Here is a 15,766-nt window from a genome sequence, read left to right on the forward strand (position 1 = left end):
ACTGCTCTGAAGCAATAACTCCTATGCCACACTGGTTGTCATAGGGGGGTTGCTGCTGAACAGTAGCAAGCACCCAGGCGTAGGGTAACCAACCTCCAGGTGGAGCCTGAAGATCTTCTGGTATCATAACAGAACAGATCTCTCTCCCCTGGGGAAAATAACTGTTTTGGAGGGTGGACTCTATAGCATTATATTCAGCTGAGGCCTCTCCCTTTACTGACAAAACCAAGGTTGGTTGCCTAGCAACAGCTTCTGCCTAGTAGCTTCCCCTATGGTCCAATTATCATCTGTCCTGGGGTGAAGCTGAGGGGAGGAGGAAAGAAGTGAGTGACAGGAAAGAGGTGGCCGTCACAGTCTATGAGGAAACGTTACCGGCAGGGTGAGGCCTTGCTACCTAGTCACATTACCACCTTCATTCCCTGCCACCACCAACTGCTTTATCTTCTGAATGCCACAGAGTTAGTAGGCAACAGGAGAGAGGAGTAAACCCAACCAGTGGAACTTGAGAGGCGATTGACGAGCCAATGGCTGATGGTGCACACACCACAGCTGATGGGAGAGCCAGAAAGTGCCAATATGCTTGCACTTTTTTATATATAGGATATTGGTGCACTAGGACAACTGGTTGAGAACTCAGTGAAACAGGATTCCAGTCTTGCTGAATCACTGGACTGGCTTATTATGCATGATAGATTCAGAGGCGAGTATGTTCCTGAATACCATTTCCTGGGAGGCTGTATCTATATATCTTGAATGAGACTGGGAAATGTGTTCAGTGTTCTGAAATATATTGCTGCCTTTAAATGAAAATCATAATCCAAGGTCTTGGGGGGGGGGAGTGTTCTGGCACTATTTGCACATCATAGGCAACATCCTACTAGTTGTTGTTTTCTGAAATTAGCTTGTAAATTACATTCAAAATACATTTTCACTGTGTTCCCCTTTGCAGCTACCATGTGGGGACAATGCTTAGTGAAAATTCAGAAGCTGAAGGAAGAACTAAACAGGGTTTTTCACCATTCCATAACTGGTTCATCATATACTTTATTTCTCCTTCCTATGATTAGCAGGTTATCCCAAAAAAACAAACTTTGGTTAGTGTGTACAAGTATCAGAATTTGAATTTTCTTGGCTCAGAATTTCCTCTCACCTCCTTTTGATAACCATGGTTTAAATTTTCCGTGCTGCTTTCTGCCAATAGGTTCCAATGGCAGTTCATAAGGAAACAAAATGTCCTGAAGGATCAACAAGTAAACATGTAATTAATGGAGCTGGAACTTCTCAAGCACAGTGGGGAAGAGCTTGGTAAGAGATTCCTGCTACTGCTAAAGTCTTTGTGTGGTAACTTTAGTTGTTGTATATTTTAAAAATCTGCTTCAAATACAGAAACATCACAAAGTATCAGACCACAAGGATACCCTAAATCTTTAATTCCAAATTTTAATATAAGGCCAAACTCATCACCTGGAGCATGTTAGGACATTGCCAACTGTATGTAAGATCAGTGGAGTGAAGAAAGTGGAAAGAGATGTTATTCCATGCCATTGGGGTCCATTTTATATGCATCAAAGTTATCTGAATTGCAAGAAAATGAACAGATAATATCAAGAGTAGTAGATTTTGGTAAGAGTCCAGATGCAAGATCCTCTTATATTACCTCCTGAATAATTATGATCTATGTTCTTGCTTAATTCATAGTGGAAATTGCACAAATCTGTATTTAATGCCTATTAGGGATAGACATGAACTGACAAATGAACCCTGGTTCGAGCACAAACCGGGCCTGCATATGAACATTTTAAGATGCACTTAAATCAGTTTAGCAGGGGGGAAAGGGGTAGGGAAAGGATTGCAATGTGGACTCTGCACCTTTTACCTGCTTGCTGCTTTTGTGCTTTAAATTAGACACAGTGGAACCTATCTCTGGTTAGATTGGTAAGAATGAATAAGGGTATCAATAATAACTGATGGTACTCTAATCATATATGATGGAAATTCATTTAGAGCAAAACAATACTGGATGACAGTATCCTTAATGCTTTCAAGCAGGATTGGGTATAATGTTGTTGATACATTTGACCTGTTTTTGAATTGCACAGTTTCCATTCCCCAAATTTTTGGGATGATAGCTCTTTGTATCATAACAGCCAGGCCTGGTGCAATCAAATTGGCAAGGTAGGCAGCCATCTAGAGCACCATCTGGCAAAGGGGGGAGCCGCAGCAGCTGCTCGACCCTTCCCAGCAGGGCAGCGCAGCAGTGGGTGCACTCCTCCACGCAGCCCCCAGCAACAGCCACCCCTGAGCCGGGTCCAGCTGCAGCAGCCAACAGGGGTTGTGCGGCAGCGGGTGCACTCCCCCTCCCAGTTCACTGAGGGCAGGGACACCCTCGGCTTGGGCCCACCACTTGCTCTTACTGCCTCCATCCCCACCCCAGGCACATGCTGGGGTAACGTCCTGCTTGGGGGCAGGGCAAGAAGTTGGGGGGAGGGGTAGCAACCTAGTGCACCGAAATCCTGGCACCAGCCCTGATAACAGCTGCTAGACTGATATTAACCAAACTCTGGAAACAGAAGAATCTCAACAAGAAAATTCTTTTTGGGTAAGGTTAAAGACTTTTATTTATATGTGAAGTTATCAGCCCTCCCAAAAAATTAAGATGTACTGTGCATGTTTAAATAATGATAAAAAAGTAAACTTAAACATTAAAAATGGATGCAGTGTAATGTTGCTATAATAATGAGTCACACGAAGAGGAAACTCTACAAACTAAAATGTATAGGCAGTAGTGTTTTGTAAATCCGCACTTCTTCCTTTCATGCAGTAAACCCTCTATGTCTCTGTTACAGGAAAGTTGACTGGTTTTCCCTGTCATCTGTCGTCTTTCTGCTCCTGTTTGCACCCTTCATTGTATATTATCTTATAATGTCATGTGATCAGTACAATTGCTCCTTAACTACTCCAGCCATTGAATTTTTCACTCGGAAAACCCACCTCATGAATATATGGAACAAGATGCCATCATTAACCTGGAAAGCTGCAAGCCTCTATACGACTTGGGTACTTTTCCAGGTATGTATCTGAGGTTTCTTTGTTGAGTTGCAATAGGATGTGAACACTGCAGTCTCAGTGTTCAAATCAAAATATAATCAGAAAGCAACTTTCAAGAACTGTCAGATCTCACACTTTAAAACCTTGAGAATGTATGGCAGTGGTAAACATCATTTTCCTCTTTCTGAATATAAACAAGCAATCACCAGAGTCTCCTGTCCATTGTAACTCTAGACCATTCTTATTAGCCTCCACTCCCATCTTCTATACCTCCCTGATCATCCTGCAGTCAGCAGTAGGAATGTTTCTATTGTCTCCTTGGTTTCCTCTTTATCCATTCTGCCCTCCACTCTGCCCTCAGCTAACTGTAATAGAGTAGTTAAAATGCATTATTGCTTTATGCAATAATCCAGAAGCTGATCCAGGAAAGTTAATTTGTATGTATGTTTGCTGTGTATATATACTGTTAATTGGTTTTCAGTGAAGCATGCTTCATGCTGGCATACATTTGGCTCTCCTGGAATCAGTGGCACGTAATACATGACTGGCTCTGAGCATATAACCCCTGAATGTTGCTTAAATGAGGAAAAGCTATTTCACATTGTCCCTTTAATTAAAAAGAAAAATGTATAATAATATCCTGTTTCCTACATGTGGCTTTCTCTGATATAAACTGCATATCTGGAGGGCCTTCCTCTAGTATTTGCTCCAGTCTCCTCCTTACTGGGAAATGTCCTGGTTGCTGTTACCATATATCTTCCATAGCTCCAGTTTTCTTCCCTTGAACTGTTAGGTATTCCTGCTTCTGAATCAATGCCATGTATTTTTCTAGTAGCTGAGACAGACCCTCCTCTTTCTAGTGGAACTATTTTAATCTCATCCCCAGGTTAAGCACCAACTGCATTGCAGTACACAGTATCCCTGTTTCCTCTGGGATATTTATTTTGCTGAGGTTGCTTCCCTCCCCAAACCATACCCTTCCAAGGCTCCACACCCAAATCTTCAAGAATTTCCCAATCTAAAGCTGGCAACCCTACTGGGGAAACTGACCTCTGTAGTTGGGACAGCTATTGTGATTCTATGACATCTCTAGGCCCTACCTAGAGGTTGGCAATCCTAGAAGGATATAAGGAATCAGGAAAAGGGGAGAGGCTATGGGGCTTTCAGGAAAGGGAAAGAGAAAATAGTTGGGGAGGGGGAAATAAGATGCCTCCTACAAATCTTTGTGGGTCCCCACTTGCTTTTACAGTACAATCAGATGCGGTGAGTCTAGTGTTTGATCATTACCAGCAGAATCAGCAAGAAGCTTTCTATGAGTCCATGATGTTTATTGAAATAAGACATAACTCTTTTTATTAGGCAAGAACTTATAAGGTAAATACAAATGCTACCATCATAGAATAAACACAGTAAAAATCCAATATTTCATAAGCTACCTGATTTTTCTTTGACCAAGTCATCATAGAAACCTGCTTTAGTCCATTACATGACACTTTTTCTAGAGAAAGTATCCGTTAAAACCAGGATAACCGCCCTTCAGTATTCATAATTGAGTATCTTCAAATGCTATTTTTAAATGCCTGCATTTATCTTTATCAAGAGATGTTAATTTATTTAGCGTGGGAAGCAGTCTTGCATTCAAAGTTATGCTTTTGCTTTTAAAAAAGGGAATTCAAATAAAAAGCCGATGGAAATTAACAACATTCCTCAAAAGCATTCACTAGCCAGAGTTTGCAGAAGACTGGAAATAAATCCTAGAGGCAATATTTGTAATGTTCTAAACATCAGTTGTCTATTCTAATTATCTGCTTGTTCATGAATTCATTATGTTACAGGTAGTTTTGTACGTGCTTCCTGACTTAGTCCACAAGTTAATTCCCTGCTATCGAGGAGGATTGCAAGAAGGCGCAGTGACACCTGCAGGTAAATTCATCCTTCACTGTTGTTGCTTCACATCTGTTTCTAATGTGACTAAGGTTCACATTTGACATGAGACTAAAAATTCTGTGAATTTAGTGATCAGAAAAACAACAGGCATCTTGGGTTTGATTCAGATCACAACTGGTACATGGAGTTAAGTCCTTGTGCTGTTTTCCCATCTTACGAAGAATCATAGGGTCATCTAGTCCAACCCCCTGCACAATTCAGGAAACCCATACATGGCATATAGAAAAGGCTTTATTTACATATCTACTTATAGTCAGCTTTTGTTGCTGAGCCAGGAAGTTTGTCTCCCCCCACCCCTCCAGATCAGGCCCTGTGCACCTGCTATTCAAAGAAAAATACAACTGGGCTTATGGAGCTGTCATCATAACTTGGTTTGGTCTAGGAAGGGTCTAGGAACATAGAATTTGTCATGGTCTTCTCTTAGGATACAGATCTGTGAACATATCCCATTTGAGAAAATTGCACTATCATGCCCATAATTAAATTAGTAGCTTTTGCAATATAACAATCTCTGTGTCAGACAAAAAGCAACACGCAAAGTAGGCTTCAGAAGATCTTCTACCCTATTTTCTTATCTCTTCTGCTTGCACAGGTGTGACTATTGAGTTTTCTCAAAGCACTTTGGTGAGGGATGTTTATCAAAAATGTCGAAGTCCAAATCTATACTGGATCACAAATGAATACTGGGGCTTGCCTTATGCTGTCTCTTTATTTTTTTTGTTATTCCTGTTTTGCTACCCCAATTGTGACTTTCTATCTGTTCAAAAGATTTACCCTTGAACATCTTTGGCTGTTCCCCCTTACTGCCCCTTACACTGGGTGCCTCTTCATGGTGCTGTGTCCATATCCAACGGCTTCTTCAAATCCATTTTTTGCTATGAAGCCTCTGCCAACATTCTTAATCCTCCTAGGCAAGTTTAAGTACAGGAAACTGCATTCACTCCTGTTAGCCCCTTTGTTTCTCTCTCTGTGGCCTCTCCGGTATCTTCCTCACTGTCTAATTTAGACCATAAAATTCTTGAGGGTAAGAGACTTTCTTTTTTGCTTATAAAAGCCTGAAAGGTATTTTGTACACTGATATCACTGGATGTATAATGATAAATAAACCAAAAAATTGAAGTACAAGTTGTCTGTGTTATACTTTTAGGATGGGTAGAAAGTGTAGAACGTTCTGTTTGCAATATGTTCATAGTAAGCCATATAACACTGGGGTGGAGATCAGAGATAAATCTATGCATTTCTTATTCATCCTTCCCTCTTTGCTCAACCTCCTTGCTTCTTCCCATGGAGATCTTCCTCTTGGTACCAGATACAGAGAAAAAGTTCTTTCAGCAAAATCAAAGAGATGTTCCATTCCTACATCTTTCTCATTTAATATCTTTACTGTACTGATCCATGTACATTTTTGCCTTTCAGGTGTTACACTCAACTATGAGATCAATGGACTTCAAGCCTGGCTTATCACACATGCATTGTGGTTTGCAAATGCATACCACTTCCACTGGTTCTCACCCACTATCATTTTTGACAACTGGATTCCACTCCTATGGTGTGCAAATATCCTGGGCTATGCAGTATCTATAGTTGTATTTGTGAAAGCCTACTTGTTCCCTACTAACGCAAAAGACCGGTATGTTGGCATTGTTTATATAATTGACTAAGGTCATACAATATATCAGGGGTGTCAAACATGCGTCCTGCAGGCCTAATCCGGCCCCAGAGGGCTCCAATCAGGCCCACCAGCAAATGGCCCTCGTCTGCTTCCTTCTTCCTTACCTGCTTCTTTTGGTCACCATTTTTTTGTTTCTCCCTGTGATGCAGCCAAGCCAATCGGCATCTTGAACATGAACATATGAAGCTGCCTTATACTGAATCAGACCCTTGGTCCATCAAAGTCAGTATTGTCTTCTCAGACTGGCAGCGGCTCTCCAGGGTCTCAAGCTGAGGTTTTTCAAACCTATTTGCCTGGACCCTTTTTTGGAGATGCCAGGGATTGAACCTGGGACCTTCTGCTTCCCAAGCAGATGCTCTACCACTGAGCAACCGTCCCTCCCCTCTTGTTCTTTATCTCCCCCCCCCTTTTCCCCAAGGATGGAGGCGGATCCTCAGCCAATGGACAGGCTTCACTCTGTAGCTCTGCTTTGCAATCGATATAGCCTGGCTGTCTTAATCAAACAACAGAGCTACAGAGCCAAGCCCCTCAACTGGCTGAGGCTTCTCCTCCCTCCTCCTCCCTTGGGGAAAAGGAAGGGGGAAGAGGAAAAGAGCAGAGGCTGCTTTGCTCAGCTGCCTCAGTTCTACTGGAGAAATGCAAAAAACATCTCTAAGAGCTTTAACACATTCAAGGTATGAACATTTTGCCTTACTATTTTCTCTGTGTGTGTGTGTGTTGTTAAGCTTGTTTTGTCAGGGCTCTCCTGGGTGCAACTGGGTTCCCTCCCACTTTTCACTGTATTCATGGCCTGATCCAGTCTTTCTCAGTAGGAAAGCAATGGGAACAGTTTAGATGAGGAATAATCACAATCCACAGTGAGGTGGATTAGGCTGAGAGTGTGTGGCCAGCACATTTCCTGTGTAGACTGCAGATTTTGAACCCAGGCTTCCCAGATAGTAGGCTGATAGTGACTACTATACTGGCTGTCTCTCTATTCTTGCACTGCCTCATAGGAATTGCAGTTATTTTTCTGGGGAAGATTATAGCTTTATAGATAAACACATAGCCCTCAATCTATGGTGCCATCACATATTCTTGACCAACACACAAAACACTTATGTACAGAAGCTCACAATGCCCAGCCATTTCATGTTTTCCCCTGGTTCCTAGGGCACAGATCATTGACCATGAGATTTCTATTGTGAACATCAATAAATCAAAAGTAGGCTTGCAATTTACACATACACACCTTAACAGCATAGTCAAGATTGCTACAAAGCAGGCATTGTCTCCAGATTGTGATGCAATAATTCAGAGCAAGAGGTGTCAGTTATCAGAAACTGTTAACAAAATATTGCAAATACAGTAATGTTTTAAGCATGTTTTATTTTAAGTAAAAAAGAATTTAGTTGTGTTTGTTTGTGCCCTATAAGGTTTATATCTCCGCTACCTGGCATTACATTTTATGACACACAAGCTACCTGGCACATGTATGACACATGTATGTCAGATCTGGCTCTCATAGCAAATGAGTTTTACACCCCTGTGTTATATGCTCTGCTTTTTCTTCTCCAGTAGTAACTAAAGTAAATAGTTATGTTTGCTTTCTACAAGCTATTATTTTACAACTCTGTTTTGTAAACTTATTATAGTTGTAAAAATTAATCTTCACTTTTGTATTTGTTTTTATGCACCATTTTAGCAAATTCACTGGTAACTTCTTCTATGACTTCATGATGGGTATTGAATTTAATCCTCGTTTAGGGAAATGGTTTGACTTCAAACTGTTTTTCAATGGTCGCCCAGGCATTGTAGCGTGGACTATTATTAACCTCTCCTATGCAGCTAAACAAAAGGAATTGTATGGTCAAGTAACAAATTCTATGATTCTCATCAATGTCCTGCAGGTAAGCACTCTCACTAAAATGCAAGTTAACGTCAAAATCTGGAGCTAAAAGAAAATACACTGTTACCTATATGGAACTGCAGTAAATGTCCAGTATAATCCTGTGGTTTCTGATTTTACTGTGGCTATTAAAGGGGTTCTGGGGGCTCACACAACCTGTGCATGTTTTCATGTGTGTGTGGGAGTAACTAACGCCCACATATACTATGCCCATTTAGAGCAAGGATGGAAAATGCAAGATTTTCCCTCAGCCCTACTCCCTGTGCGATGTAAATCTTTGCCTTATGCAAGTAGGACTCACTAAGTATCTGCTATGAATCTCTGTCATGGGAGTAAGTACTGAATGACCAAAATAGTGAAAGTGGAAAAAATCAATAAGAATTGATGATGATAACAATGATAGCATGCAAAGTGAATAACTCACAAATAGTTTAATTAATTCAGTAGAGCCCTAAATTAGCTTGTGCATACACTTTGCCAAGGCTTAATTACACACAATTAACAAACCATGAATTTAGAGCAATGATAGTCCATTAGTTCTAAGAGAACAGTATTAAATGGCTATGATTAACCATGATAATCAACCTTTTATTTTCAGGCTGTATATGTCTTAGACTTTTTCTGGAATGAAGCCTGGTATTTGAAAACTATTGACATCTGCCACGATCATTTTGGATGGTACCTAGGCTGGGGAGACTGTGTTTGGCTTCCTTACACCTATACTCTGCAGGTATTGCATTCACAGTACAAGATTCCATGCACAATAATTATAGTATTGGACCCACTGGTTTGTAGTAAAGGTGGTCTACTTTGGAGATAGGCTATCATTCATAAAATCCCAGACCAGCGAATATTTTAGTGCAGAATTATCTAAACTACCTAGTAAGGCAAAGTGGGGGCTATAGTAATTTGTTAATTATCTATGTGCGCAAGAAGATACTTATAATAAAAACTGGTTTTTACAATTCTCTCCTTGACGGAGGAAATACTCAGTTTATAGACTTGTGTCTTTTTTTAAAAGAAGGAAGAATGGAACATGTTACTTACAGATTTTCTCCCTGTCCCTTCTCTTCTCAGGGATTATACTTGGTCTACCACCCTGTTCAGCTTTCCACAGGTAACGCAGTTGGGATTCTGCTTTTGGGACTAGTGGGCTACTATTTCTTCAGAATGACCAATCATCAGAAAGATCTCTTCCGTCGCACTGATGGCAACTGTAAAATCTGGGGGACAAAGCCTAAATATGTTGAATGCTCCTATATGTCAGCTGATGGAACCAAACATTATAGCAAATTGTTAATTTCAGGATTTTGGGGAGTGGCCCGCCATTTTAACTATACAGGAGACTTATTGGGGTCTCTGGCATACTGCCTATCTTGTGGCTTTGAACATATCCTACCTTATTTCTACATTATTTACATGACTATTCTTCTGGTCCACCGCTGTATTAGGGATGAACACAGATGTTCCAGCAAGTATGGCAAGGACTGGAAGCGGTATTGTGAAATAGTACCTTATCGGCTATTTCCAGGTGTTTTTTAAATTCCTAACCTTGGATGCTGGGCATAAAGAATATGTTTGGAGCTCACCCCACTTTTTTCAACAAGTTTTGGACACCTCCAAATAATATGACATCAGCAGTATCATATCATTTGGCTATTTAAATGGACAAGATTCAAAACTCAAGACTCTTATTTTTTAAAATGTGAGGGGTGAGTTTCTTATAACAATATTTTCTTTGTTGCTGATTTGCCCACCCCCACCCATCACACAAAACCCCTAACTGAAGATCAGTGGAGTCTACCAACTGAGATGTCTCTTGCTCCAGCTCCACCATAATGAATGCAAGGTGTACACAAGCTAAAGTGGTCTCTCACAACTGTTTGTTTGCACTGTAGTTTATACAGTGGCGATTCCTGGTTGCTTAAGTCCAAGCTTCACTGCTCTCAGAGGAAAGGGAATCAGAGTTATGGGTTATTTAATGAACACAGATTCAGGTTCAGTAGCTGTGTTGGTCTGAAGCATCAGAACAGAGTTTGAGTTCTGTGGCATCTTTTGGTCCTAAAGGTGCCACTGGACTCAAACTTTGTTTTAATGAACACAGTTAATCTTACATTATTACAAGATGATGTGGTTCTCAGAAAGGCATATTTTAGTTGATGCATATACCCCTGAGTTTCCATTGCAAAAAAAAAATCAATGATAGAATTTTATTTTCCCTAATCATCTGAACAGTAGGGTAGGGTATGACTGTACTGGTTCAATTGTTGATGTTTTTTTAAAAAAAACTTATGAAGCAAACAGCAAGCAGGATAACCACTATCAATTGTATTTATTTTTGCATTCTGGAAAACAAATAGGGGTGGTTTGTTGTTGTTTTGCATGCTGGGATACTCTCCTCAGTTTCTAGCCTGAACTTGTGTCTTACAAGCTTGCTGTTTACTGCCTTTCACTTTGTATGCACAAGTCCTCTTTCATACAACCACCTTCATATATTTTAAATGAGGATGGCAGCACCTCTGTCTAGCTTTTTAAAAATGCTCTGATGTGATTGTTTTCAACAAAAAAAAATCCTACATCCCTATAGAGTGTTGATCAATCTACAAAAAAATACCACATGAGAATGTTTAACTTAAACTGTGGTTGAAAAAGAACCGTTTGCAAAAATGGAAACTGAAGGCCATTTTGAAACAACAGTGGCCTGATAGCTGCCTTAAAATGGGTCTTGTATTTAAATTTGTACTTGTAAAATTTTGGGGGGTGTTAGTTAAGAGGTTTTATAATAACATGATAAAGACCATAAAACATAGAAGGAGTTAGTTTACCATTCTGAGAACTAGATTCTTGGTTTACTAGGAAGCACCTAAACTGATCTGTTTATGCAGGTTTTTTTCACCTTAAGATTCTTCTTTTATGTGAAGTTCCACAGTCCAGACTTGGGAAGACCTAGCTAGGATCTGAGATAGTGGGCATCAAATACAGATATTTTCTAGAGCTTTCTAATTCATCAAGCAGACTGCTTGAAATGGATCAAATCTAAAGGAAGGTTCATTTGCAGCAGATACAACTCTAGGCCAGGGGTGGCCAATGGTAGCTCTCCAGATGTTATTTTGCCTTCAACTCCCATCAGCCCCAGCCAGCATGGCCAATGGCTAGGGCTAATGGGAGTTGTAGGCAAAAAAAAAAAATCTGGAGAGCTACCGTTGGCCACCCCTGCTCTAGGCTATAATGTGAACCTAAGAGCTAGCTATACACAAAGGGGAAATGTGTACATTTTAAAAAGTTAAAGATCCAACCTGTATTCTGCCTTCACCAACTTTGATTACAGTTAAAACTGCAATGTTTTGTACTCACTTTGAATGCAGTAGGTTGGAATGGAGTGTTCATAATTCTGAATTCAAAAGAGGGAACAAGAAGAAAGGATGTAAATACAGTTAATTTAATTGCCAACTGGTTCGTCCGATTTTACCTATGACCATGTTTTAATAAAACACAATTTGCCTTCATAAATAGACTTGCATTCAGTATTATTATAATAGAATTAAGTTAACTTTGTTTGCTTATCAGATTTTGTATTTGTTGGAGTACTTTTAAAGTTTGGGGAACACAAATGGAAAATAACATTCAACAATAGTCTGGAGTATTCTTGAAAAACTATTCTATTGACTCACATAGAAATTGGGGATGCTTTTATTTAGAGAAGTACTTTTGATGAAGCATGTTAGGTTGAACAGTAAGAGCAAAGGGTTTGTATCTTCAAAGATTATCTACAACAGGGTGGCCAGTGGTAGCTCTCCAGATGTTTTTTCTACAACTCCAATCAGCCCCAGCCAGCATAGCCAATGGCTGGGGCTGATGAGAGTTGTAGGCAAAAAACATATGGAGAGCTACCGTTGGCCACTGCTGATCTACAACAGACATTAGTAGAATAAAAGCATTTCTTTTATGCCTCAAAAATAATGTAAGTTAATGCTAAAATTCAAGGAACTTCTGGACATCATCTCTGGGAAGAGAGAATGGTTATTTGGACAACATTCTTTAAAGGCCCTCTTCAGTTGCACATTATGAAAAAATAAGAATTATGGGAAAAAACAATAATGGTAGGCAAAGTTGAAGGCAGCAGGAAAAGGGGAAGACCTATCATGAGATGGATATAGACAAGCTGGAACAGGTCCATAGGAGGGCAACAAAGATGTTGCGGGATCTGGAGACCAAGTCCTATGAAGAAAGGTTGAAGGATCTGGGTATGTTTAGCCTGGAGAGGAGGCGGCCGAGAGGTGATATGATCACCATCTTCAAGAACTTGAAGGGCTGTCGAATAGAGGATGGTGTGGAATTATTTTCTGTGGCCCCAGAAAGTAGGACCAGAACCAATGGGTTGAAATTGAATCAAAAGAGTTTCCAGCTCAACATTAGGAAGAACTTCCTGACCATTAGAACGGTTCCTCTGTGGAACAGGCTTCCTCAGAAGGTGGCGAGCTCTCCTTCCTTGGAGGTTTTTAAACAGAGGCTAGATGGCCATCTGACAGCAATGAGGATCCTGTGAATTTACGGGGTGGTATTTGTCAATTTTCTGCATTGTGCAGGGGATTGGACTAGATGACCCTAGAGGTTCCTTCCAACTCTATGATTCTATGATCCAACCAAATTTAGCACTTTGCAGTCTGCTGAATTGGAAACATAAAAGTTCTCCAGTGAGTGGTGGATCAGTCCTCTCTACTGGGAATGTAGCTCCTCCTCTCTGAGGACAGGGCCAACATAGACTTGACCCTAGAGGGGAGGGGGTTGTACCCTGGTTTCCCAGTATCACCGACCATGCCATTGAAGCAGGATGAATCGGCTTGAGCTCTGTTGAGTTCAAAGATCCTGATAAGAAAGAAGTCAAGGCAACTAGGGAAGCATACAGGAAGGGAGCTAACTACCCAACCCTTTGCTGTGGTGGCTGGCCACATGGTCCCTCCACCAAGACCGCAGGCTAATTCATGGGTGGTCTTGGACCTTCACTGACTCACACTCTTGCTGCTGGCATCCCTCCTGGCCAGTTCCTTTGTGATCCTACACTTGCAGGGACACAAGGCAGCAGTAGAGTCGGAAGCAGTCTCTGGAGCAGCATCGCACAGGCACTAGCCCAGAGACCGAGGACCTCTTCATTCCTGGTGTAGGTGGTTCTCTGGAACCAGTGGAGCTCCAAGCTGGTTGCACCCCGTGAGTAAGGTAGGGCTGCGCCATGGGCACCTATCCAGCATTTTCCCTTTCCTTCTGCCTTAGCCCCCGTTTTTATTCATTTGTAAAGGAAACCTGGTGGACAAACGGCAACGAAAAATCCACACACACCCCTTCCTGATCAGGAGTCGGAGGCTTGTATTTTCCCTGAGTAGCAAGGCCCCTTTGTTTCCCTCAGGCTAGAAAGCCTTCAGGCAGAAAAAAAAGGGCAGAGAGCAGCCATATTAGGAACGTCCTTATTCTGAAACAGATCCTGGGTCCTAGAGGGATTAATTACAAAATGCTACTTTCACTTTCAGTGGCAGACCAGGGATTCAACAGGGAGGACTCAACACATGAATTCTAATTGCCACATTCCCCTTCATCCAATAATAACACTCAGTCTGAGAATCAAACCATGGATCTTTCAGGAGAAAACGCCAAAGTGAATCTTTTTCTTGGCTGTAGGCTGCAATCTGGAAAGACCATAGAGAACTTTATAAAGAGGACTCCAAGATAGAAATATATATGTTAGGCCCAAGAAACAGGGCAGAGACGAGTGTGTGGGTAATCCTTTAACCCATTTTAATTTTTTTAAGGGACCAAACAGACTGTAGGTCCCCCAGGGATCACAGTTCTCTTTTAAAACCCAGTAGGCAGCCGTGTTGGTCTGAAGCAACAAAACAAAGCAGTAGACAAGTGCACCTTTAAGACCAACTAAGTTTTATTCAGAATGTAAGCTTTCGTATGTTACCTAGATTTATGGCACCCTTACGACAGCAGTCTGCTTTTTATCACCCTCCACTCCAGTGTTTTTTCAACAAACACAGATCCCTATTTGTGATTCTTTTTATCTGCTAAAAACATTCCCGTGATTCCACACTGCCCACTTATATTAAGAATTTCTGCTTCCATTTCCACTTGTCTGATGAAGTCTGCTTAAGAGCATACGAAAGCTTACATTCTGAATAAAACTTAGTTGGTTTTAAAGGTGCGCTTGTCTACTGCTTAGTTCTCTGTTAAGTGATCAAGAAAGGGGATTCTGAGTCCCCAGCATCCTCTTCTATTAAAGAAGAGGATGAATTTGTCAAGAATTTGTCTGTATTCATCTTGCCATGTTTTGTGCTATAACCAATTTGCCTGGGTGCATTCTTCCTTTGCTCATCCTCTCTCTATGCTTATCTTGGGAACTTATTAGTCAAGCTGTTTCCACCAACTTCAAGGTCAGATGCTGAGGAAGTATAGATTAGACACCTGGACTCTAAAACGAGGGATGGACTCCAAAGGAGGGTGGGAGGGGGTTCCACCAAAACCTGGTTCCCGCTTTTGATTTGCCAGTTTGCACTTGAAAATGTAAAGGTTGGGGCGAGGAGTTAAAAGAGTCCCTGGGCTAAGACGTGAGTCTTAGCAAAGATGGTGTACTGCCTTATGATGCTTATGGAATAAACTGCTGAACTGGACTGTGTTATTCCTTGACTCAAGGTCTTGAGATATTGCTAAGACTCACCTACTACCTTAGCTGCCTATCCATCCCCAACGATATCGGGAGACGAGAAGGACAAAGCTAAGGAAGAACCAGCTAAACCAGTAGAGGAAGAACCGAAACCAGAGGGACTAAAACTAGTTCCCACCTCTGTTATGGTCAGGAAAAAGGAGTGGGGGTCCAGCGGTCTCCGGGAGAGTATTATCAGAGACACATATGCCCCCCCCCCTCCAGGGCTAGGCCCTCGGGTCTCTACAGAGCCTTCTGCTCATGGGAGTTCGGTGATAATGGTGAAAACACAGAGCGCTCCCATAGGAGTGGGGCGAGTGAAAGCTCAGGGAACTGGATTCATGAAGCGCTAGCATCGCAAAGCCGCTAACTGCGAGATGAGTTGCTGCCAATGAATGAGTTCATGGTACAGGAGATGAGAGGCCTCACCTGTCAGCTACAATACATAGCTGCTCAGGTCGCTGGGGTGCCTCCTGCACGAGAACCACCGGGGGAAGGAGTGCCGGCGGGCAGCAAC

The 15,766-nt window shown here is 41.5% G+C and overlaps 1 protein-coding gene across 2 annotated transcripts in view; it reads left to right on the forward strand.

The window, feature by feature from the left end:
- DHCR7 (7-dehydrocholesterol reductase) overlaps positions 1-12,065 on the forward strand; it is a 35,590-nt gene extending 23,525 nt beyond the window's left edge. For both annotated transcript variants that reach the window (XM_060262145.1, XM_060262144.1), the window contains exons 2-8: positions 1,202-1,305; positions 2,847-3,069; positions 4,884-4,971; positions 6,412-6,625; positions 8,352-8,556; positions 9,154-9,285; positions 9,633-12,065. In XM_060262145.1, coding sequence (XP_060118128.1) covers positions 1,208-1,305; positions 2,847-3,069; positions 4,884-4,971; positions 6,412-6,625; positions 8,352-8,556; positions 9,154-9,285; positions 9,633-10,097 — 1,425 coding nt within the window. In that variant the 5' untranslated portion in view covers positions 1,202-1,207 and the 3' untranslated portion in view covers positions 10,098-12,065. The remainder of the gene's footprint in view (positions 1-1,201; positions 1,306-2,846; positions 3,070-4,883; positions 4,972-6,411; positions 6,626-8,351; positions 8,557-9,153; positions 9,286-9,632) is intronic.
- The last annotated feature ends 3,701 nt before the right edge of the window (positions 12,066-15,766 follow it).

Source organism: Heteronotia binoei, chromosome 21 (assembly GCF_032191835.1).
Source record: "Heteronotia binoei isolate CCM8104 ecotype False Entrance Well chromosome 21, APGP_CSIRO_Hbin_v1, whole genome shotgun sequence".
In the NCBI taxonomy this organism is placed as follows: domain Eukaryota; kingdom Metazoa; phylum Chordata; class Lepidosauria; order Squamata; family Gekkonidae; genus Heteronotia; species Heteronotia binoei.